This window comes from Bubalus kerabau, chromosome 3 (genome assembly GCF_029407905.1).
Source record: "Bubalus kerabau isolate K-KA32 ecotype Philippines breed swamp buffalo chromosome 3, PCC_UOA_SB_1v2, whole genome shotgun sequence".
In the NCBI taxonomy this organism is placed as follows: domain Eukaryota; kingdom Metazoa; phylum Chordata; class Mammalia; order Artiodactyla; family Bovidae; genus Bubalus; species Bubalus kerabau.
Genome location: NC_073626.1, coordinates 76984948 through 77010310, shown reverse-complemented (window position 1 = coordinate 77010310; position 25363 = coordinate 76984948). Strand labels below are relative to the sequence as shown.

At 39.1% G+C, this 25363-nt stretch overlaps 1 protein-coding gene across 3 annotated transcripts in view; it reads left to right on the top strand.

Annotated features, from left to right (window-relative positions):
- The window catches only part of MAP3K20 (mitogen-activated protein kinase kinase kinase 20), a 167308-nt gene that overhangs the window by 106337 nt on the left and 35608 nt on the right, over positions 1-25363 (top strand). For 2 of the 3 annotated variants that reach the window (XM_055572218.1, XM_055572217.1), the window contains exons 10-12: positions 3762-3868; positions 11349-11484; positions 15394-21166. In XM_055572218.1, coding sequence (XP_055428193.1) covers positions 3762-3868; positions 11349-11484; positions 15394-15777 — 627 coding nt within the window. In that variant the 3' untranslated portion in view covers positions 15778-21166. Of the gene's footprint in view, positions 1-3761; positions 3869-11348; positions 11485-15393; positions 21167-24057; positions 24103-25363 lie in introns of those variants that run through there. The other variant, XM_055572219.1, reaches the window with a different exon arrangement.

The window sequence follows — 25363 nt, the reverse complement described above, 5'->3', positions numbered from 1 at the left end:
CTCTTCTCCAGGGGATCTTCCTGACCCAGGAATCGATCTGGGGTCTCCTGCATTGCAGGTGGATTCTTTAGCAACTGAGCTATCAGGAAAGCCCTTTCTCTCTGATACTCAAATAGAAATTTCACTTGAAATTATTAGTGCTAAATTAGATGAATGCAACTAGATCACTGTAACTGTAATTATATTTCAGTACACAAAGCAGGTTTTTAATTTCTTAATCTGTGACTCTGTACTATATTAATTAAAATTCTAAGAATATACATTTATGGTATATTAATTAAATGATAGTGTAAACACCTACACAATAAGGACATTAGGTCCAGAGTTGATGCCATGAAGCTGGCATATCTTTTTAACAGGTAGTAAGCTGACGCTTCGGAGAAGGCAATGGCACCCCACTCCAGTACTCTTGATTGGAAAATCCCGTGGACGGAGGAGCCTGGTGGGCTGCTGTCGATGGGGTCGCTAAGAGTCAGACACGACTGAGCGACTTCACTTTCACTTTTCACTTTCATGCATTGGAGAAGGAAATGGCAACCCACTCCAGTGTTCTTGCCTGGAGAATCCCAGGGATCGGGGAGCCTGGTGGGCTGCCGTCTATGGGGTTGCACAGAGTCAGACACGACTGAAGCGACTTAGCAGCAGCAGCAAGCTGACACTTCTTTAATATCAGAGGAGTCTTGTCTTCTAGCACTGTGAAGTATAAATAAAGTTTAGATCAGTTTTTTTTTGTTTCCTAAATTCATGGCATTTTATTCTAATACAACTAATATATGCCCTCTGTATTTGATTTGATTATGCCTCCAGCTCACATTTCTAAGTCATTGCTCTCTCCTCTAGACATACCTTACACACCTTCTTTATTCCTGAAACATGTTCTTTTCCTTCTTTTCTTTCCCCTCCTGATTACTTCATCATCAGGCCTTCCCCAGTTATTGTTTCCCCTGCCCATGCTAAGTACTCCTTTTCCTGAAACACAGTCTGGGCTACTGCCTCATTTGTGCTGTTGCATTTTAAAAAACATCTTGTCTTCCTAAATGGATTGCAGGCTCCACGAGGAAATAGAGTTACTTTTTCTTTGTTTCCCTATAGCATCTCCTGTAAATTTAGCAAGTAGATGTACAATTTGTTGTTGACTAAAGCAGCCAGACCAAGGTTTATTTCCTGAGAGGCCATGTTTTAGTTTTCTGGCTAGAAGGAAGGAAGGATTAGTCGTTCAATCGTGTCTGACTCTTTGCGACCCCATGAACCGGGGCTTGCCAGGCTCTTCCGTCCATGAAATTCTCCAGGCAAGAATACTGGAGTGGGTTGCAATTTCCTTTTCCAGGAGATCTTCCCAACCCAGAGATTGAACTCAGGTTTCCTGCACTTCAGGCAGACTCTACCATCTGAGCCACCAGGAGAGCTCTTCTCTGGCTAGAAGTATATAGCAATTCAAACAGAAGTTGGTGCCAGTCCTATGCACATAGATACAGCAGTAGTTGGTTAAAATATATTTTAATTATTTTAATTTTCAGTCCTTAGATTCTAGAGTATTAAGACAGATTAAAATGTTCAGCTCACCTGTAGAAATATGTTCTTTTGCAACGAGGAAGTAGACATGTGTACAAGAAAAAAAACTGCTCCTGTATTAGATAAATGTTGGGTCATTCCAATGGCTTTGATCAGATGTTCAAAAAAAACCTTTTTTTTTTTAAGAAAAGAAGGAAGTAAAGGTGGGTATTAGTTCAAGTTCTAAAATGACATTTCTAAAAAAGGACAAAGCAATAGTTAAAGCTCCAAGTTTGATAGGAAGTAATATCGTACTCTCATGTGATAAAATATTTTGAAGGATTTAAGAGAATAGACCCTGGTTCTGTAACTTGCTACCTGTGTGATACTGGGAAATTCATATTTTTCTGAGACTGTTCTTCCTTACCTATAATATGAAGATAACAAATAATGTATACAGATGCTTAATAAATGGTTCTGGTTGTGCCTTTTTAAGTAGGCAGAGCCTACATAATACATAAAAGGAAGCTAAGCCCCTTTGGAGGAAGATCCTAGACCACATGTTGTATTCTGTGATCAAAATACTCATGAAATATTAACATATGATTCTACATTGCTGCTATGTTCTGAATGTTCACTTTGATAATTTCCATCTGGGAGCATATTCTAAATATGAAATAAAGATTTTTCCAGGGTTACTTGCCATCCAATTACAAAAAATGTTTTACCTTGTCTCAAGAATGATTAAGTGTAGGGAAAAATATTATTCTTTGAAAATTTGTCAGCTCCTCCTGCTTCTTTTCCATGAAAAATGAATATCCTATATGTATTATATAATTAGCTCCTGTACAAACAAAACATTTTTCCTGTTGCTACCTGACACATGGATGGAGAAATTAAAATGGAAACACATTCAAAGAAGACAAATGTAATTTTTTCAAATTTCCAACTTAAGGCACTTTTTGCTTATTACAAGGCTTAATGTACCATCAGTGACATTTAGCTACCTACGCCCTTTTTTTAAACACACACACACACACACCCCCTTGAAAGAGGACAATAACGGCAGAACTCAGAATAAATATTCCAGTTTTATATTCCTAAGAAAAAATTACCTTGCTTAATGTAGGAAACACTCAAGTCCTGAGAGCAAGCCACCTCAACGTTCTTTCTTCTTGTTTTTGTGCTCCTAAATTAAAATGCATGTTTTAATTGCTGCAACTGTAATTTGTTCAGAAATGGTATAATTATGAGGCGTGATAAAGAGAGAATGTGCATCATCCTTTTATTATCTTTCCCCGCTTTTGCTTTAACCTTTTGTCTCCACCTTGGCTAGAGTCTAAAGAGATAGACTAAGGTAGTTTTTGCTAGCTAAAGAAATACACCTAACCACTGCTTTTTCAATTTCTGGTAAACAGTACCTGAGAGTTTCCCAGCACCAAAGCTAGTTATATTGTGGAATAACCATTGAGAACAGTAAAGTTATGATGGCTTTAAAATTGGGGAGTTTTTTCTCTGAGCAACTGGTTTAGGAAATTGTCTAAGCTCTGCTAGATTGATGAGTAATTTTCCTCCAACAGTTTATTATAAAATTTTTCAAACATACGGAAAAGTTGAAAGAATTTTGCAGTGAGCACTGGTATCCCCATCACCCGGTGTGCATGCGTGCATGCTAAGTCGTTTCATTCGTGTCCGACTCTGCGACGGTATGGACTGTAGCCCGCCAGGCTCCTCTGTCCATGGGATTCTCCAGGCAAGAATACTGGAGTGGGGTCCCATGCCCTCCTCCAGGGGATCTTCCTGACCCAGGGATCAAACCCATGTTTCTATGTCTGCTGCATTGGCAGACATGTTCTTTACCACCAGCGCCACCTAGGAAGACCCCTATCACCCAGACCCTCCCATTAACTTTTACTATGCTTGCTTTATCACATAGATGATTTTCTAAAAGACTTAACTGTTTCCTTTCAGGAGTCTTTAAACATACCCCAAAGAGAACTAATTAGTACTTTCCTTACCTGGAAAAATACTGTAATCATTCCAACCTTAGACAACACAATAGAAAAATGACATCTGAGCCTATTATGAATAATTGATTGAAAATAAGTATGGTTCCTATGCAGTCTGACAGTTGTGAAAGAACAAAATCAGGATATTACATCGTATCTTATTTTGTTATGGTGATTTGACCTTATTACTACGCTTGTGGATTTTCTCTTAAAGATCTACTTTCTTAAGTCCCAACAAGTGATTATTTTTTTCTTCTTCAGAAACGGCCTTCTTTCAAGCAAATCATTTCAATCCTGGAGTCCATGTCACTCGATTCGAAGCTTTCTGACCAGTGTAATTCATTCCTGCACAACAAAGCAGAATGGAGGTAGGTGCCTCCCACCCTGGTTTACATCATCTGGCTTCAAGGGATTGTGGGTGACTAGCTTCGGACAGGAAGATTACCTGGGAACTTCATGACAGTCCCAATCTCTTAGAAATTGGGGCTTTTTTGTGTGTTTTTTTTTTTTTGTTAAAAAATTTTGGAGATTGAATAAGCTCTCCCTCTCATATGTAAGCAAACAGTGTTCCTCTAAGCGTGTTGCTTTATCATATATCTAAGTATTTAGGAAGAATATTGAAGCAGTATCTTCTGAGACAAAAGGCAGTTAGCAGACATTCCTTCTGTATACACTCCCTGTTAGGAAACTTTGGCCTCTGTGCAGTGAGAAATAAAAATACTGTCTGCTTGGAAATAGGCAGAGTACTTTTTCTATTGATGGGAGAGGTAGGGAGACGGTAAAAACACTTTTAAAATAAAACTTTCAATGTTATAAATCCTATTACATTTTGTCAAATGTAAACAAACTTAGTAATGGGAGAACTGTATTGTGTGAGGGGAAGAACTAAGCCAGAGATGAGACATTTGAGCCAGGTCACCTGATGTACAAATATAAATAGCATGTTTGGGCTCTGACATTATTTCTCCCTGACTCAGCAGAGATTTCAGTAACTCACCCCTGCTCTTGATAGCTATGGGTAGTAACATGACGCCTCACGCCACCTGCCGGTAGCAAATGAATACTACAGGCACTTTAAAATGACGGAGTTATTTAGTCCTGTGACCGCACATTTCTTTTGGCTTTGTGTTTGGTGTTTTACAATAACCTTCTTTATTTTTTATTCTTGAAGAATCTCTAGGACCGGTGAGTTAAAATGAATTTTTACTTAGTAGTACAAAAGTAATACTGTTTGCTAGAGTCTAGGTATGACGGACTTTGTTCTGGGCTCAAAAAATTAACAAAACATGTTAGTAATATTTGTTTCCTACAGTAAGAGATCAGCACACATCTAATCAGATCACTTCCCTTAAATCAGTATAAGGAGCTCCCATAACTCTAGGACAAAGGCCAAAAAACAAGATTCACGACACCCCCTGTGCTCTTGCTTTATCTTGAGTATCATTCTACCCTTTAATTTTTGGCTTTGGTCCTTCAACACATGTCTATTTCTCCCTCATACGGAATCCTTTCAAATGCCATTTCTTCTGTATAAAATTTATCCCATTTCGGCAGCATACCAGCCCTGATGCCCAAACCCAAGTTGGCTCTGACTCATATTGCTTCAGATAGTAGATGAAAACAGCTCTCCTTCAAGCAAGTGTGTCCTGACCCCACACCCACTGAGGTTCCACTTTATGTGCCCTGAGAGCATCTCCTTCATACCCTCTATTGAAATTAATAAGTAGTTCTGCAGTCTGTTGTTTAATAATGGCGTGTCTTGCTGGCTAACACGTAAGGGTCAGCTCATCTCTTCTGTTCATCTCTGTAACTGCAGTATCTAGAACATGTCTTGAACACTGCGGTTGCTCAACAAATACCTGGAGAAGGAAATACCATAGTTCAGTTCAGTTCAGTCGCTCAGTCGTGTCCGACTCTTTGCGACCCATGAATCGCAGCACGCCAGGCCTCCCTGTCCATCCCCAACTCCCGGAGTTCACTCAAACATTGTAGTAATAATATTAAAAGACATTGCCATATTACACAAGAGGATAGAAACATGTAAGTTGATTTGTTTGCTTTGATAGATGTACTTCTTACATTCATTCATTCAGATATTCATTAAACCTTTGCTGGGAAAAGATGTTCTTTAGGTATGGACTCTGGTGATGAACAGAAGAGTTACAGTGCACTTGGAATTTAATATTAGATTACGAAATACAAATATACAAATAACTGTTTCATTACTATTTTGATAAATATTATGACAGGACAGTGCTGGATGTCTGAGACTATAAAACCATGAAATCTAATCTGGTCTGAGGGTTTAATAAAGGGATTCCCTGAGGAACTGCTGTTTGATCTGTTAGCCAAAGGATTAGTAGGATTTTAATACTACTATTAATATCCATGAGCTAGGGAGCCTTTAAAGTATGTCAACACAACCAGAAAATAGGGGAGAAGTTGGTAAGTTTTCTGTATTAAAATGCAAAACCTCCATAAGACCAAAAGCAATACCCACCATCAATAAATTTCCTAGACAAATGCCATACTGTTACAGCTTTTTTTCCTAGTTGATATATCAGTTGTTCTAAAAGTTTCTAGTCTCAGGACTCTATTACACTCTGAAAAAATCATTGAGGACTCCAAAGGGCTTTTTTTTGAATGAGTTACATCTGTCAGTATTTACCACATTCAAAATCAAAACTGAGAAAAAAGTTTAAATAGGTACTTATTGATTCATTTGAAAAGCAATAATTAATCCTGCTTCTGCATTCAGCTTCTGGTGCTGCCCTATGTCAGGAAGCATGTGGAAAAGTCAAAACACTTGTGAGAATGAGAGTGGAAGGGTAAATCATGCATTAATGTTATTCTGAAAACGAGTCTAACTTTTGAAAAGCTCTCATAAGTCCCCAGATTACACTTGGAAAACTACCACTTCTGTCTTTAAAATAACATTTCAATTAAAATATCACACTAAAGGACCTGAAATGGCATTTCGCAAAAAAAGAAGTCAAAGGGTCGATAAACATGTGAAAAGTATTCAACCTCATGTAGCAGCCAAATAAAAGGGAACACAATTTATTCATCAGATTGGCAAAAATTCATATCAGGGAAATACCTGGTGTTGTAAACTTCCTCACTCTTTGCTGGGGAAGAAATACCTTTCTGGAAGAGTTTGACTGCATAGATCAGACACCTCTCCTAAGAAAATAAGTGAGAATGTGTGGACATGGGTTTATCACAGCCTTTAGAACTGTAAAACTGGAAGTGAGCTTCGAGTGAAACAAGATTGATTTGGTTTTTTGTGTGTGTGGTTTTTATGACTTAAAAAATTATGATAGCTCCATACACAAAACAGTGTTGAGTTTTATATACAGATCTGATAAATGATTTTAAAATCAATGCTATAGTCCAGTATGTTCAGAATGATTTCATTTATTCTAAAATTAAAAAATATATTTCCATGTACATATATGTGCACATGGAAAAAAGTAGAAAAAGTTCAATATTATCTTTTTTTCTACAATAACCCTGGATTAGTTGAATAAGAAATGTTTTTTAATGCTTCAAGCTAAAAAGATGAGAGAAATAAAATTGGTAATACATTAATGTATTTTAATAAAAGGCAAACAGTTGCCCAGAGGGCTTCCTCATTGACTCTCTTTCAGGAACTCGTTAATCCTGAGAGCTGGAGAAAGGATATATATCTTTACCAGAAACACAAAACTACACTTTAAGAGGCAGCAGAGCTGTTTTCATTGAATTTGGCAATTGATTAAAACCGTGGGGAATAATAATACTAATGAGTAACAATAATGAACACGGCTATTGTTATTACATTCTTAACCCAATGCTTGTACTTCATTTGGATTATCTTTTTAAATCCACACAGCAACCCTAATTTACATCACAGGTGCAAGAACCAAGACATGGACAGGTGGGGCAACCCGCCTGAGGTCACGCATGTGAGACAGTGCTGGAAACCAGGGGGCCGGGCCCCAGGGGCCTCCATGGTCACACTGTATGGCACTGGGGGGCCGGGCCCCAGGGGCCTCCATGGTCACACTGTGTGGCACTGGGGGGCCGGGCCCCAGGGGCCTCCATGGTCACACTGTGGCGCTGTCCCCACCCTTGTGGCCATTGTCAGGCCACCAGCTCGTTAGCATGCAGTGTCCACTTGACTGATTCCCGTTTAAAGACGAGAAGCATCACGGGGCATGATGGGCTTAGGCGATGACTAAGGGAAAACAACGACCCCACTCAGTGTGCCAAGGGTTGAAAAGAAGAAAATGTTTCTTCAGGTCACCTGGACATTTCAACGGACTGCTCCTCTCCTTCCTCTGACTTCTATTTGGTGCCTGAAACCGTGCGTCTAGGGTCCCAAGTATGTGTAGGAAGTTACGAGTCTCGGTGAAGTTGGACTCCTGTCCTGCTCTGGTGTTTCTGGCAAATGCTTGTTTGCTAATGGAGCTTCCTCTACGCCTAAACCAGTTGAAACATCTAGTCTTAGAAAATTAAATAATTATTCTGAAAATTCTTTTTAAGACTAGGTTATTAAAAACCACATCAACTATGCCCTTTCCTTTAACCTAATAAATGATAGGAAAGAAATCTAGTGTCTAGTGAGCCTTTCCTGTTCATCACATGTTCATCTTGTTTCCCCTCCTATGATTAGCAACAGTGGCCACCAACATAAGGACAGAAAGTGTGGTCCTCTTCGTCATGTTTTCAGTTCTCATTGCCCCGTGTGATTGTCTGCACGCCTGTGGTCACCTGCACTGAATGAGCTCCGTGGCGCTTGGTAGACAGTTCAGGTCCCTGTCTCTTAGCAAAACACTCTGGTGGCTGCACTCTTCCTCAGTGATCAAAATACTCACTCTAGCACACCTTCATAAAAACAAAATGCAGGGATTTCCTTGGTGGTCCAATTGCTAAGACTCCGAGCTCCCAAGGCAGGGGGCCTGGGTTCCATCCCTGGTGAGGGAACTAGATCCCACATGCCCCAACTAAGATCTGGCACAGCCAAATATTTTCTTAAAAAACACAAAGATTTTAAAAAATTAATCTTTGAAATTTGCATTTAGCACAAATCATTTAATATATAACACTAAACGTAATTCAGTTCAGTTCAGTCGCTCAGTCATGTCCGACTCTTTGTGACCCCATGAATCACAGCACGTATCTATTTATCTTGTAATGTATATAATATAGCTGCTTTTATGAATTGATCTTTTATTTCAAAGTAAGTTTCTATTAAAAGAAGATAATTATAGTTCATTGCCTGTTTCTGACAGAGGGAAAACTGATACTGGTTGAAGTCAACCTTAGTTGGATTTGGTTTAAGAGAAAAACCATAATTTCCATCAACTTGAAACATACAAACTTTATTTTCAGAACAGAGAGATTACATAAGTGCATCAACCAATGCATTTGATGCAAAACAATACATCAAGAAAAACAGAGGGGACAGCTGGAGGAGCAGCTGTTTTATGTTGCCCTCCGGATTGGGGTTGCATCTCTTATGGCATAAGATCGTTGCTGTCAGGATCCTAGGGTTTCTGGGAAAGCCGTGTATGGGAGCTGACCCTGAAGACACAGACTGAGGAGGCCTGCTTATTCAGTGTTTTTCTGCAGCAGCTCTCAGCTTACCTAGCTTACTTAACTGTTGATCTGTTTTCCAGAAGGGCTCAAAATCAGAGTGGGCTCCCAGAGCTGTAACTTGAGATGAATCCTAGGCTTAACTTACAAGTGAAATCAAATGTGCTGGCCATTTTACCCTCTTCAGAAAGGACATCAGTGAGCTCAGCCCTCCTGGCAGCAGCCAGGCCCCTGCCATCTCCCAGAGCCCCATGTGCCCAGCTCTGCGCCGCCTTTCTCACCCTCTCATTTACTGAAGATGGCTCATTCTTTCTTTCCTTTTTGTTGCTTAAGTTTAACCTAAGATCTTCTACACGGAGTTTTTTTTTTTTTTTTCCTCAGTTCTCCATTTGAAAAATAAAAACATTTATGAATGGGCATAATATTATGTCTGAAATACAAAATAAAATTTGGATTTTATGGTACAGTCATAGTTCTGAAAGACTGTCGATTTGCTGCCTTTCTTTAGGGACTCTATTGTGACTTACATGGCTTTATAACTTTCAGATGGCACCACTAAAAGGGACAGAGGGTTGACAACAGATGCTTTTACACTTACTTTCCTGGCATCCCTTGCTCTGCAGACAGCCTGGAAAGTAAAATGTGTGACCCAAGTCCAGATCCACTTCAGCAGCTGTTCCCTGAGTTGGCTTTGGTCAATTGATAGCCACACCTTTTTGTTTTCATGTATTTACTTCTCATCTATTCTGATTTTCCCTGGACATAAAAAGGCAGACTTGGGCTGCATACATCTATTAACTTTGATCTGGGAGCTTCAGACTTCTGTAGTCAAGACCTCAAACCGAATCGCACAGTCTGACATATAGGTGTGTCTCAGGGCACCTAGAAGCAGCTTTTGGCCCAGCAGCTCCCCTCTTCCCAGTCCCTTTCTCATTCTGCGGGATCCTGTCCCCCTTCTTCTCTCTCTCCCTGTCTCTCCTTGCTCTCAGTCTCTAATTACTGTTGCTTTTCTCACAAGGTCTGCAGAAACCCACGGGGAAGACCTTCCATAAGTTTAGACCTAAGCACAACAGTAGCCCTGAAGGAGAAAAAAACTTACACTGAGCCATCTTACCAGCTTTAACTTCTGTCAAGGACAGGTTTCTATAACTGGACATATTGTTCCAGGTGGTGAGGCGAGTCAGCCCATAGAGTCTGGGAGGGAACTAACTTGCTTTTAAAATTATTAGAGTTAAAATGAACCTTAGAGTTCATCTGATCCAGGATTTCTCACACTTGCCTGATTGTAAAAACAAACTCATATCAAATAATGGAAATTCCCAGGCCCTACCCAGCCCTACTCAATCATGAGCTCTGAGGAAGGGTCTTAGGAATCTATGTTGTGTGGTATGTTTTGCTCAATTATTAGGATCAGGCAGGTTGTGGAGTCCCTATAAAAGGTAACCACCACCCCATACAGCTGATGAAACTGAGTCAGGTTAATCTGTAGATTGCTGGCGTTACTCAGCCAGTGAATAGGCTAAGGTGAATTTACTAGTGGGGTGACAGTAATCATCTAACCAGAGTGTCATTTTCCCATCTCTCTCTATGCAAAATTAATACCTGTTCCTTGGGGCTGTAATGAATATAAGATGAGCTGATATACAGTAGAGCCAGAGGACCATGAGCATTTATTAAATGGCCAAACCAGGACACCAGTTCCATGGCTCAGGCCCCAGACAGTGGTTCTTCACTGCTTTGAGAAAATAGTCCAAACTTATGTTTCCAAGCTAGTTTATATGTTGATTTTGAAGGATATGAAAGATGTCCTATTCTTTGCTAGTGTGTTGTTGTTTAATCACTAAGTCGTGTTCAACTCTTTGTGACCCCATGACCTTCAGCACTCCAGGCTTCCTTGTCCTTCACTATTTCCCAAAGTTTGCTCAAACTCATGTCCATTTAGTCACTCATGCCATCCAACCATCTCCTCCTCTGCCGTCCCCTTCTCTTGCCCTCAGTCTTTCCCAGCATCAGGGTCTTTTCCAATGAGTTGGCTTTTTGCATCAGCTGGCCCAAGTATTGGAACTCAGCTTCAGCATCAGTCCTTCCCATGAATATTCAGGGTTGATTTCCTTTAGGATGGACTGGTTGGATCTCCTCGCTGTTTACTGTTTGGTTTCAAAGCACAGGTTTTAGCCTTTTCCTTTGATTAAGCATTGTGATGGACCCCTCAGCACATAACACCTCTTGAGCAAAGTTGAGATTTAAACCAGTCATGTCCTCCTGCAGGTGTGAAATTGAAGCAACTCTTGAGAGACTGAAGAAACTAGAACGTGACCTCAGCTTTAAAGAGCAGGAGCTCAAAGAACGAGAAAGACGGCTAAAGATGTGGGAGCAAAAGCTGACAGAGCAGTCCAACACCCCGGTGAGTGCTCCCTGCAGGGCTCGCTGACCTCTCCCCCCTCCACCCCCGCTCGGGAGATGGCTGAGCATGGCAGCATGGTGCCACCTCCCCTGCCGCCGCCTCACTTGCTGCCTCGCGCCTGTAATGGAAGGACCTGCATTTATACTTGAGTAGTGCTTCTTGTCTCTTTTCCATTAACAAAATTCCAGACATTTAGAAGAAAAGCTTATCCTGTTTCTGGCTCTTCCCCTGAGAACTGTTACTCTGTCAGTGTGTTTGCATGTTAGAATTACAAAAATAAAATGCAGTGTATTTTTGCACCATCAGGTCCCCAGAGCCTGTGCCTCGAGGCATTAACTCTTTAGAGCGAGTCTATCAGTAATTCATAAACATCACACCAAGGTAGTTAGCTGTCCGAGAAAGTCATTGATGTGTCAGAACTTAACCAGTTTTCCTTCTAAAAGCTAACTTAATGATCTATAAATGACGAGTATTAATATTCCTTACTCAGTGTAGGGTCATGATCATGGGCAGCAAAAAAGTGGGAAAACAGTTCTCTCAGGACAAGCTTCAAGTATGTACTCTGCCAAGAAATATCTTGGTTTTTTCCAAATCTTGTATTTGGATTAAGATAAAAATTCTTCTTAAGAACTTCATTGTTTATACACTTAACTTGAGCTTATTTGTTGACATGATATATTAAAGTCTAGTCAAATTTCACCAATCTTTCCTGTTTTATTTTTTTCACTACTAAAAAATAAAAATTCTGTATTGCAAAAATATGGCATTCAAATAAAAACACTACAAATTCGTAAAATTAAATATTTAAGACAGAAATATAGAGACCTCACAGAAATAACTTAAAAAAAAACCTAGGAGACCAACATAAGCATGAGGAAAGACTGTAGGTACATAATTCACAAAAGAAGAGGTACAACTAACTAATAAACGTAAGAAAAGTCACTTTAGAGAACAAGGAGAACATGCTTCCCTATTTTAAATAATTTATTATTTAAAGAATTAAGTATAAATTTATCATTGGCTTTTCTAAGGTTTTAAATGGGCGATATATGTCCACCTTAAGATCACAAGAAATAATGATTAAAAGTATACTTGTTATATATTTTAAATTCATGTTTGATAGTTACTTTGGCGATTATACCCCCTAAATACTTAAATGTCCTTCGATTTGTGATCTTCAAAAAACTTTTGTATTTTCAAAAGTCTTAATCTCCATTAAGCAGCCAGTGCCCAACTGCAAAGTATTTAACAGTGTCTAACCCGGGAGTTGGTGATGGACAGGGAGGCCTGGTGTGCTGCGATTCATGGGGTCGCAAAGAGTCGGACACGACTGAGCGACTGAACTGAACTGAAAGAATAAAATAGTTTGCCTCTTTTTCCGATTTATGTGGAGAAAGAACCTGATATCCAAAAAAGGAAACTACAGTGAAATTAAATGTTTATTATCAGATTTAGCTTTTTAAAAAATGACTTTGGTTATCCAAGGAATCCCAAAGTAAGGAACTGAGTAACAAGTAAACTTACTTGTCATGCGTAACTGTCTTGTGGCATTAAAACAGTACCACATTTTGTGAATTCGGTGAATTTTATCTTGGCTTTCAAGAAAGAAATTAAGGAAAGCTTCCTGTTAGGGTTGAACTGGCAGACTCAGAAAGCATTGCGCTAAGGATCTGCAAGGGAACATTACTTTCCCAGAACTGATGAGAAGCAAAAATTATGGCCACCTTCTGAAGAGAGTTGTGGGGGCTTTTAAGTACATTGAAATCTTAAGCTATAAAGCGCTGCATGGCTTGAGTCTTTCTAAATGTAGCATTGTAAGAAAAAAAAAAAACTTTAAAGGACCCCTTAAAGTATGCGTTAGAACCTCTCTTTGGTTTACGGGCATTAGTTTGGCTAAGAAATTATGGGCTGCCTTGCACACATTATTGCTGTTAGTAACGCAGCTGTGTAATAAATCCTGAAGCACTGAGTGCACAGTAGGCCGCATGCTTGTGTTTTACCTGCAGACAACTTTCCCTGAAGGAGCAGCTCTGAGGGCTGCCATCTAACAATGGGCAGCGTGCAGCACAATCTCAATGAGATTTTCTCCCTTTTTTTTTAACCTATGAGGCTAAGTTTTCTTTCTGTACAACACTTGCTTTTAATGTCTCTTTTGCTTAGAGCTGGTATTTCTGAAGGAAAGAAGGTTTGTGCTCAGGTATTTTATAAGTAGGTTTTTTCTTTTATCCTCACATCAGTTTGTAGTTGACTTTAAATGAGGTTTCTGAGAGATGGATAAAATAAACCTTTTTAAAAGGAAGTGGCTGGAGACTCAGTAGCTAAGACTGTGTAGCCTCATTTTGTAACTTGATATTTAAGTAACATCATAAAAAATGTATTATTGTTTTTATTTCAAGGAAGAACCGTCTTTTCTTTCCTGAAATTAAAACATTAGTTAAAGATATTTGGGAAAATGGATTCTCCATACACAGATATAAACAATGTTTATTTTTAACAGTTCTTGTAGCTTGGTATAGAAATTGTACTTCTTTTAAAAATAAAACTTATTTGAGAGGCATTTTTTGAGATCTTAACATAATGTGAGGAAGGACTTATGAAATAATAAAGTAGATAAGCAACAAAGAGATCCTGAGAGCGTGTAACAATTGAAAAAAAAATTGAGAGGCTGGGAAGTTTGACTGCAAGGAAAGGAATAGCCTGTTTCTGGTCTTAAAGGATTTAAAACAATTTATTCTCTGTAGCCGCTGATTTTTAGCTGAATTATGTGAAGTTCTTATTGAACTTATAACTATTGAGGTCTTTTCCTAATGATGTTAAGATAATTTTTTAATAGAATTCAATTCCAACTTTATTTAAAAATTAGGAAATTGGCCCTAAAAAGTACCTTTACTTACAGCATGTTAAGATCATCCCAGAGTTAGATTATTTTTACTTTATCATGAATTTACCCTTATTTACACAGCATCAAAAATATGTCTTAATTTGCTTCCTTCTCAAAAGAAGAGGCAGTCACTCTTTCCGAGCCTAACAGTTCTACCCCTGAAATGTGTATGAATGACATTTATGGAAGTATGTTGGCTGTTTAAAATAATTATGTACGACTGAAAATGTCTGTATCCATTATGAGAAGAATTCCTAGAAAAAAATTCTGCTAAAAGAAGGAAACTTGTAGAGACAGAGACCAAGGTGACAATCTCAATTAATGCTAGTTTCCTGTCCTCCCGATTTTCAGATATTTACACACTTGTTTATATTTAGATGTCAGAGATGATCTAAAATTTGTTTATAAGTGAATTATTTCATAAATTGGATAACTAGTATTATATATCTGCCTGTATTAAATAATAGAGACAAGTGAATTCTAGACTGCTTTCTAGTACATAGTCAGACACTTAATCAAGCTAAAAAGATAGCTAATGACCCAAATCTCCCTAGAACTGTATTGACTACTGAACTGTTTTTATGCTTCCTCTAAGCTTTTCTTCTTTGGTACAGAGTTTCTTGTTTGTTTTGTTTTTTATTACTCAAGATTAATCTCTACTTAATTTCTTCATTAATATAATAGTTAACTTTTTCCATATGAATTTGGGAAAAATTAAGAGAAATTCTAAAAACTACTTCGTTTTTGCAAAATGAGGGTTTAAAACGTACACGTTCCTTCCTATTTGAAAATTTGGCTTGCTGTAGTGCTTTGCAAACTTTGATGTGATCTACTCTGTCATTTATAAATCATGATAAACACGCTGCAGCCAAACCTGCCATTAATAAATCCTCAAATAATCCCCTACATTTATTTCACTAATCATTTACTTTCCGTGCAGCACCCATTAATTTTGTGGTATCTGTTCCCTTGATATAAATTGGTCCTAATTTCTCTTTTTACTTCTGTCCTTTCTTCCCTCGTGATAGCTTCTCTTGCCTCTTGCTGCAAGAATGTCTGAGGAGTCTTACTTTGAATCTAAGACAGAGGAGTCAAACAGTGCAGAGATGTCATGTCAGATCACAGCAGCAAGTAACGGGGAGGGCCATGGCATGAACCAAAGTCTGCAGGCCATGATGCTGATGGGCTTTGGGGATATCTTCTCAATGAACAAAGCAGGAGCTGTGCTGCATTCTGGGATGCAGATAAACATGCAAGCCAAGCAGAATTCTTCCAAAACCACATCTAAGAGAAGGGGGAAGAAGGTCAACATGGCCCTGGGGTTCAGTGATTTTGACTTGTCAGAAGGTGACGATGATGATGATGATGACGGTGATGAGGAGGATAATGACATGGATAATAATAGTGAATGAAAGCAGAAAGCAAAGTAATGAAATGGAAAATGTCCGGGAAAACAAAAGAAACTTGTTATCTCAGTCTGTACAAAACCCAGTAAGGAGGTAGAAAACCAAACACTGCGTTTTTAGGCCAATCACATTTAGATAACTGTCATTTCTTTACAATTTTACTTTTGACTTGTCTTTGCTTACAAGAAAAGGGGGTGGGGAATTAAGCCTAAAAGGTCTGTTCAATGAATCAGCATATGTGGTGCCTGATTATAGAAACTTGTGATTTTATATGCAATATAGCATTTTTTTAACTAATGACATTCTGGCTTTTTTTAATGAATACTTTATAATTTCATTTGATTTATTCAGTTGCTTCAAAAAACTTACATTTTGGACAATCACTCTTAACTCCTAATTCTCCTCTGACACTTGATTTTCTTGTAGCATACTACATTTTTTTCCCTTATGGAAATACACAGTACTGTCAGAAATAATTGATAGTGACTGCAAAATCCAACAGTAAAAAAATTGAGATGAAAGGAAGTTGTAACAAATACTTCTACAGAAATACCTAAGTGCTAAGAATACTGAGAGTGAGACCCAAGAGATGTTCTCAATAGTATGTTTGCAGGAGAAATACTCTAATTTGAAACCAACATCAGATGTGGTACTTTCATACCGGTACTTGCCCTAGAAGCTTCTTAACAGCACACTGTCATCTAAGGCTTAGCTTACACTTTATACAAAGTATATACTTTATACAAAGAGAAAGAGAGGATAAGGGATACTTCCAGACAGTGTGAGTGTTAATATGGTGCCATAGGGGTGTATACATGTGTCTGTTTTCCAGAGGGGTATGAGAATCCTGGATTCTAAATGCTTGTAGAGATATTTTAAAGAGGGAACTAAATATTATAAAAAGCTCTCCTTACTTAGGCAAAAGTGCAGAATGAAGGATCCTTTTATAGCAGATATAACCTTCCAGATCTGTCTTTTAAACAAAACAAAACCCTGACTCAGCTATGCTGGTTTTAAAGAGAAGTAAATGTTGATGCTCCTCTGAAAACCTAGCTAGCCAGAGAGATATTTTCAAAATGTTATCACAGATTTGTCAAAGCTTGTTTAAACTATGAAACACTTAAAAAAAAAAAAAACTAAAAAAAATTTGTAGTTTTATATATATATATACACATACACATATACAGAAAGGCAAAAGAACAAAGAGTTTTCTTCAGCCTAAATTTGAAAGTAGTGCCATTCATTTGACTACCAAACCAAGGAACTTTGCATGGTTCTTTTTATAGGAGATTTAAGAAAGGATATTATCATAGATATTATCTAACACTATTTCTAAGTATATTTGATCATAAAAAGCCTCCTGGAATTTGAAGCATGACATGTTTCTAATCCCCATTAAGGGCAGGAAAATGTCATAAAATGATCAATATGCTATGCTTGCTTTATTTGGGGAAGAATTACTAATAAACTGTTCTGGGTATGAAATGTGGACCACTCAAGTACAGAAGAGTGATAAAGAGAAGGATCTGGAATCAGCTTATGATTCAAAAATTGCAGTGAAATCTTGGGCAAATTATTTACCTTGTGTGTCCGTTTGCTCATCTTTAACATGAGAATGATAATAGTACCTACTTCAAAGGATTGTTGTGAGGGTTAAATGAAATGATAGACATAAAGCACTTACCAAGCCCATGGTAAGTGGTCGGCTAATGTTAGCTACTGTTAGCTGCGTCAGTGAAGAGACACTGAAAAATAAGTGGTCTCTGTAACCTGGAAAATGAAACTATCAGTTTCAAGTAATGTTTGTTAAGTAGGATAAGATGAAAGTTAAAGTTAACAACTTTCAGGAAAGATAAAGCAAACATCTTTAGAACGTAAGCTATGTGAGCAATCCACTCTGACGCCCTTTGAAGACCATGCACGTGGCAAGGTTTCCCTAGTCTGAGGTGTTTTTAGGCCCTGCTACCACCCATAGACCAGGCAAACACAGAAAGAAGCCATAAATGTTTTCCCTAGAAGATGGGGTCCCCACATAGCCAATCTGATACACTTCCTGTGTCTAGGCAAACTTAGACCCATATACCCACACAGCACAGTATAGTGTTGGTGACGAACAGGTGCAAACATAAATAGGCGTCCTGTCTGCACTCAGACGTAGAGGAGTCCTCCCTGATTCAAGCCAAGCCACTCAAGCAGAAGATCTTGGAGTGGAGCAGAGGGGATGGTTTTCAGCTCTTGCCTTCCCAGCATGCCCTGGGGCTCTGTGACCATGTAATCTGAAGGCGAGCCAGAGACCAGGTAGTTCAAAGCCTCTTGTTGCACAACTTCCAGGCCAAGGTAAAGTCATCCATCCCACCAATATTCTTGAGCCCCTCCTCTGTGCCCCGTGCCATTCTAGGGAACGGCTTGATGAAAATCTTTGCCCTCATACAGCTTACATGCTGGTGAGTGGAGACTGACAACAAACAGAACAAATGCATCGTATCGTAAACATTTAAGTGGACACGGACATGCAGCAGACGAGGAGGAGGTGGCTTATAGGGGAGTTTTCCGGACTTGCAAGTGGGTCAGGAAGGGCCTCACTGATTGTGGAATCTCTGTGGGTGGATTTGGGGATCTCTGTACTTCTGTAGGAATGTAGACCTTGCCTCTCATTTAAGACTAACCAGCAACAAATGTAGAATGTATGAAATGAATGGGATGGACTTTTTAAATTTACATTTTTAAAAATGTATAGCAATTAGATCTATTGTGATTATACATAAGATTTTCTTGCATTAATAAAAGCAGCCAAATAGGGCCAAAAGAGAAGGATAATCACCCAGCCATAGGTTTACCATCAATCAGGAAATATTTCTCTAATCTCTCAACTGTGCCATTTCCCTCATCAATATTCCAGAGATGGTCATAGCTCAATAATCTACCATCAAGAAACTACAAAGATTCCAGATATAGAAGAATTGATAACCTCAGGGATAAGCTTGAAATCTAACCTAACATTGAACTATAGATAACTACTGTATGGCACTGGCTACCTTACTTTTTGTTCCAAATCAGTGTCCTTTCTAGGGTTTTGAACATTCCTTCAATCTGTATCATATAAACAGAATCTTAAAGTGATCTCATTCAATCTATGAAGATGATTTAGAAGACTTTAAACTCTATTATTGGCCCTATTAATTTTAAAAAGAAATGTTTATTAGTCATTAGTCATCTTCATTTCGAATGAAGATGTTAAGTATACAGCTTTTAATTTACCTTTCAGATCAGTTTTTTAAATGGTAAATTATTGGTGTTAGAATTATTTCCAAATACTTGACTTACAAAAATGTACATTTATAAAGAGAATCTGAGTTAAAGAAACAGAATATAAAATAGGTAACTAATAAAAACCTACTGTATAGCACTGGGAACTCTGCTCAACACTCTATAATGACCTATATACAAGGAAAGACTCTAGAAAAAGAATGGATACATGTATAACTGATTCACTTTACTGTACAGCAGAAACTAAGACAACATTATAAATCAACTATACTCCAATAAAAATCAACTGGAAAAAAAAGAGAGTGAAATATGAAGACTCACAATTAGAGTTGAAACTCCAAATTGTGATCATAATTATCAGAGCCATACCACTGAAAAATATAACTACTCTTTTATCTTTTTGTCTTTACTCGTAAAGCTGATCATGTAGGATTTGATGACACCGTCTCGGTGGTTCTCAACCACGACAGCACTGTCAGCAAATGGTGTTTGGTGATGCTGGGGCATATTTTTGGTTGTCTGGGAGTATATTTAGTGCCCAATGGCCCAATCCTATGTGCCAGGCCCACCCAATAAAACAATTAAATACAAAAAGCCCATGGCATTGTCCCTTCCTTCACCAAGAAACTTAGCTAAACCTGGCAGTTGTAGAGTTCCACATCTCATTTTTTTCCCCATAAACATAATTACCCAAGTCAAAAGATGCATTTTCAGAATTACAACTACTTATGCAATCTGAATTTTGTCGATTCATGTCATTTATCTTAAATCCTTACTTGTGGAAATTGTTTCTTTCCCCTTAAGAATGCTGGTAGAAAGTTTTTATGAAACAGCTAAATTTACTAAGAGAGAGGGGCAAGGTGTTAGTCTCCTGTTACACTGATTTCACAATAAATAAAAAAGAAAAATACCACAGTTCTGCGAAGTAGCCAGGTTAACTTAAAAGGACATGTTTCTTTAAGGGTCTTTTTTTTTTTTTTTAAAGAAAAATCACATTTTAATATTTTACATAAATAACCAATGGGAAGAGGTTGAAGACACACTTGTTTCTGATGCTCTGGAAATGTTGAGGGCCATTTTATAGCCAGTGATTTTTAATACGCAGTAGATTTGTTAGACTTAAACACCAGCTGGGGAAAATCAAGGAATTGGGGGCGGGGGGAAAGTTTGGGAGAGATCTAAAATGATTTCTCATGGCACTATGAGGTACACAACATTGTTTTTCAGAGGTTCCATTGGAGTGGGAAGAATTTCATGAAAGATCATTTTAAAGCTTATTTTGAGTTAGACCTTGATCCTTTTTTTTTTTTTTTTTTTTTAATTTACTAGACTTTGACACACTGCCTCTTGAGACTAGCAGAATCTACTATTCCGTATACATAATAGAGCATACTTTTTCTATAATCAGGTACCTTTTGCTGCTTTGGGATAAGACTGTTTTCCTGTTTAGATTTTAAGCATTGCCAGAGAGAAGAAGCTGTTCTGTTGTTTTGATTGTGGCACAGCCTGATAGCTCTAGCTGCAGCCCCTCTGATGAGGAATGAGTGCCTACCAGGATGTCTGGGCAACTAGCTATGTTTCCTCGGACTCCAGCTTAGTTGGCACTCCATTGCCTGTGAGGAGCTTTCTGGCATGTGATTATTTACTTCAGAATTAGAGTTTCAGGCACCTACATTGACTGTTTTATATCATGTGCAGAATAATAGATCTTTTAATGTCAGATACAATACACTGCACATATTGCTTTTGCACTGTTTTAAAATTTTTGTACTAAATGATAGAAAATATTTATATTCTTTGAGTGTGAGCTTTGAATAGATGGTATTATCACTTTATTATTTTTTTTTTTTTAACAAAACGTTTTTCTCAAATATTCTATCGCAATGTTATTCTGAGCAAGTCGTATGCCAAAATCTTGTATCATGTTTGTATGGAAGATTAAATTTTACTCTTGTGTGGTAAGACTACTCAGTTATTGAGTTCATTGTTGGAATTTGATATTCCAACACAAAGCCCACTATGTATTCAGAAATCCAAGTTGGTGTCATACGTTTCATTTTGATGTGAACTTTTCTTTGCTTTCCTTTGTTTCAAGACTCCATTTTGCAATAAACGTTTTGACAGTAAATCCCTTTGTTATGTGTGGCTGTGTATATCAGAGATTTGTTAGACTGGATTCCCAACATCCTTTGAACGAATCATTGTTACACACATGCCCATGAGTGTGAGCTCTTATCTCCTGAAATCAATTGGAGTGTAAATCAATTGGAGTGTAAATAATGAAACTGTAAAGTGATGGGGCAGTCACGAGGTAAATGTTTTTTGGGTTTTTTTTTTATCCCCAAAGAGAGACAGAAAGACTTAGAACTCACCTGACAGCAGAAACACTGATATGTTAACAAGGTACAGCAGACATAAAGGAAACGGGAAGCCACTCTGTGGCTGGACATCATTAACTCTTCTTCCCTATCCTGCCAAATTCAAACCATCTTGAAACTGTGCCTGGTTCCACAGCCTTCCTCTCACTGATCTTTGCAAGCAGCGTGCAAGAATCCTACCAGAGCAAGGTCTCACCCTGCATCCAGTGCGTTTCCCTTGGCATCATTTTGATAAGCCTTTCTCAGAGCTCAAGAGAACTCTTCCCCTCTCCTTCTGACATGAAAACCAGAAATGTTGGTTTTGATTAGGTGTTTCACTTACAACCTTTATTCAAGAAATATTTATCAGTTTTGTTCAGCACAACATTTGGGGATTGTATAAAATCAAAACATTGCATACACACCCACTCCCTGTAAAGCCAGCCTTGACGCAGGGACCATCTCTGAGACGCAGTCCATTGTTTCTTGAACTAATCAAAGAATTTCCTTGTTTCCCATTTGATCCCGTGATGGGAAAAGGGAATGACATGTTTCTGCAGCTATATACAGCTGCCCCGTGAAGAAATAAAACTTGTCATGTGTTTTCTTTGATCGAGTTCTGTTTTCTATCCTATTTCTCAAGTCACTCTCCTTCCTGCATTATTCAAGCAGATGAGCGCATGTGACTGCAAACACAAAGTATTTCAGAGGAGGACGGGGCAGCCCGGTAGGAATTGAAGCACATAGGGGTAGTGGAATACATATGGGGTGGTAGCGCTCTATACCCTTGCAACTTAACTCTACATCTCTAACTCTATGCATTCAGATTCACTGTAACTAGTGGGCTTTTCAAGTAATTCTGCATAGCCCCCTAGAGTTGGCTGCATTTCCCCTTTATCTTGAGACATGCACACACTGTGCCTGGAGCTGCAGTCAGGCAAATGTGACACGCCTATCCGTCCTTCCTTCTTCCGCCCCCACTGCAGCGTCCTGCCTTGTTGCTTCTCCTGTCCAGGAGTCACCTCTCTTCTCCTCACCCTGCTGTGCCAGCTCAAGCCACTGTCCCTTCCATCCCCATGTTAGTCTATGAAACATCCTTTTTCCATGGTATAGCCATAGACACTGAAGTCTATACCAGAGAATTTAGCTTTGTCGTAAATGCAGCCTTCGATTTTACTCATTCAACAAATTGTTCAACAAAGATTTACCAGGTATTATGTGCCTGGCATTCTGCTGGGCACTGAGGAAACGAAAATGAAGGTGAATTCCTCCAAAAGTAAAATCCATACCTACTTCACCCCCTTAAATTAAAAGCTCCCTGAAAGCCAGGGTATGACTTCCCTAGCAAGGTTTTGAGCATGTGAATTAAAAATACCTGCAGATTAGAAGCGTTAGTCACCCACCCTCTGATTTTTACATAATCATAAAAGTAACCAAATCCACCTTTTTTTTTTTCAACTCACCCACACACACAAAATATATTATTTGTAACAGGGCTTGAAAGACACTTTGCCACCTTATCTCATGAGCAGTCCAACCCTTCTGACAAGTTAGAGTTAGTTACAAGTAATGGCTGTTGTTGTTCAGTTGCTAAGTTGTGTACAACTCTTTTGTGACCCCATGGACTGTAGCCTGCCAGGCTCCTTTGTCCATGGGATTTACCAGACAAGAATACTGGAGTGGGTTGCCATTTCCTTCTCCAGGGATCTTCCCAACCCAGAGATTGAATCCACATCTCCTCCACTGGCAGGCGAATTCTTTACCACTGAGCCTCCAGGGATGATGATAATAGTTAAAGCAAACTAATTCAGGTCATGAGACACAGATTTTTTTCCCCCATTGTGTAGGTATTGGGTTAGTCAAAATGTTCATAAGAAGTTATGGAAAAACCCAAACAAACTTTTTGGCCATCTTAATATTTATTACTTAGTCTGTGGCCATGGAACATATATTGAAGCAAGTAGCCCTTTGGCTCTGAAAATGGCCAGGTGGGAGTCCTCCTGAAAAGTTGTCTTTTGTGTTTGTACACTTGCCAGGGAGGGTGGTTACTTTAATTTTAGTTAGAGCAACTCCGCAACCTGAGTTCCTTTGGACAGCTCCGATTTCACATGTCCTTCTAATCGTTGGTTTTAAAAATATAGTGCAAGTAAGACATTTAGTTCAAACTTAGAAATTCCCCTCTAAAAATAAGCATCTACGACATCTAGTTACCAAGTGGTTGCTTTGGAATTTTCATTAATAAAATCAAATGATCTCCATGTTGACTGAGAATCCCGAAGAAGGCTCTGGTGTCTGACAAACGTCAGAAATTCCTCGACTTCCAAGGCCTTCTTGTAGGAGGTAAAACTGCTCTGAGTGTGCCAACTACCAAGAGAGGAAAATCCCATGATGTGCAGTTCCCCTGTAATAGTTCACCAAGCGCAGTGAATTGTTACTGAGAGGTTGATACACTCGACTGGCTTCTGTGGGCACCATCCTTAGAACCCTGAGAAGTTCCTCTTAACAGGCGGGAAAATTGGTTTCCATTCAACATAACCTACAGAAAGAACCAAGCCAGAGCATCGGCCCAGAGCTAAAATATTGAAAAGAGGGGATAAGCCAAAAAGACAATGATAATATTCCTTTTTTTTTTTTTCCCATTTCATTCATATTTCCCATGCAGCTGCTGCCTTCCTTTGAGATTGGTGCTTGGACAGAAGATGATGTGGTAAGCTGCTTCTGTTAATGCCTCCTTCAACCTGTGCAGGGAGTTCATAACTAGGTCCGCAAGTTAAAAATGCAGGTAGAAGGGTCTGGGCCTTAGGAAAGTCTAAGTAGGAGAAGTTGACAAATTCCATGTTTTTCTATTTTTAAGGCAGTAATGATTTAAAGTAAGGCCTCAAGCAAAGCAAGTATCTCATCAAATCTTCCAAGAGGATTCCACCTCCCTATTTGCTCTGAAAGGTATTCCAGAATGCAGTAATGAATCCCAGTTAAAGGGGCTTCCCAGGATACCAAAGGAACATACCAGGAAAAAAAAGTGATCTTAAGTTTTCCCAGAAGATCAGGGTTGGACTTGAACCACGGTGGGGAAAGATTTGGTAAAGGCAGTGCCTTAGCCCTGTTCATTTTGCCATCTTTACTCTGACCTTCCCAAGAAAGAATAGACCCGAGTTCCCAGACATTTCTCCACAGCTGGAGCCAGACAAGCCCCGTGTTTGGCAGAGGATGTGGAGAGACTGTTTAAATCCAAAGGAAATCCCTACACCCTACACTCTGAGTAGACACCCTGAGGAACAAGCCTCCTTAGCCTGTTGTATCTCTGCAGCTTGTTTCCCTGGTGAAAAACAGGGCTAAGAATTCTTGGTCAGAGACCTCAGGGGTTTATGTCTGTCCAGGTTCAACTTATAAGTTCTGGGTTTCGTTAAATGAAAAGTGGGGAAAAAGCTTGTATGCCAACCTTAGCAGGCCCACACCCTAGGAAACAGACTTGGTACCCCAAGAGCAACTTGTTACTAGAAACTCTTGGGAAGGTCTCTGGAAGGTTTATCAGACTCGGTCTGGTTTTGGGGCTGGGCACATCCCTTCCTGCCCTTGGTCTTCTGCTGAAGTGATGCTGCTTTCAGATGAGCTCATCTCTGGCTTCCATGGGGAGAGGACGCTGGCACCCGCTGCCTCTACTTCCCATTCCCTGAGCCCCCAGGGATTCTAATTTCCTGCCAGCCCTGCTTAACGAGAGAGGACTTAGGATCTCCTCTGTTCACAGACCTGGATATAATGCCTTCATCCCCTGCTGCAAAGTTGGCCCATCTCATTTGAGAAGAAATGTTTTCAAAGGCACTGAACTCCAACAGCTATTTTTAGTCTTTGCTCTGAGGTTGAGTGGTTTTCAAACCATTTAAATAAAATTCCAGGGTCAAGGGCTCCCTAGAGAACTGGGTCTGGCCCCACCATTCTGTCTCCCTTTGCCTGGGTAGGGTAAGGGGCTA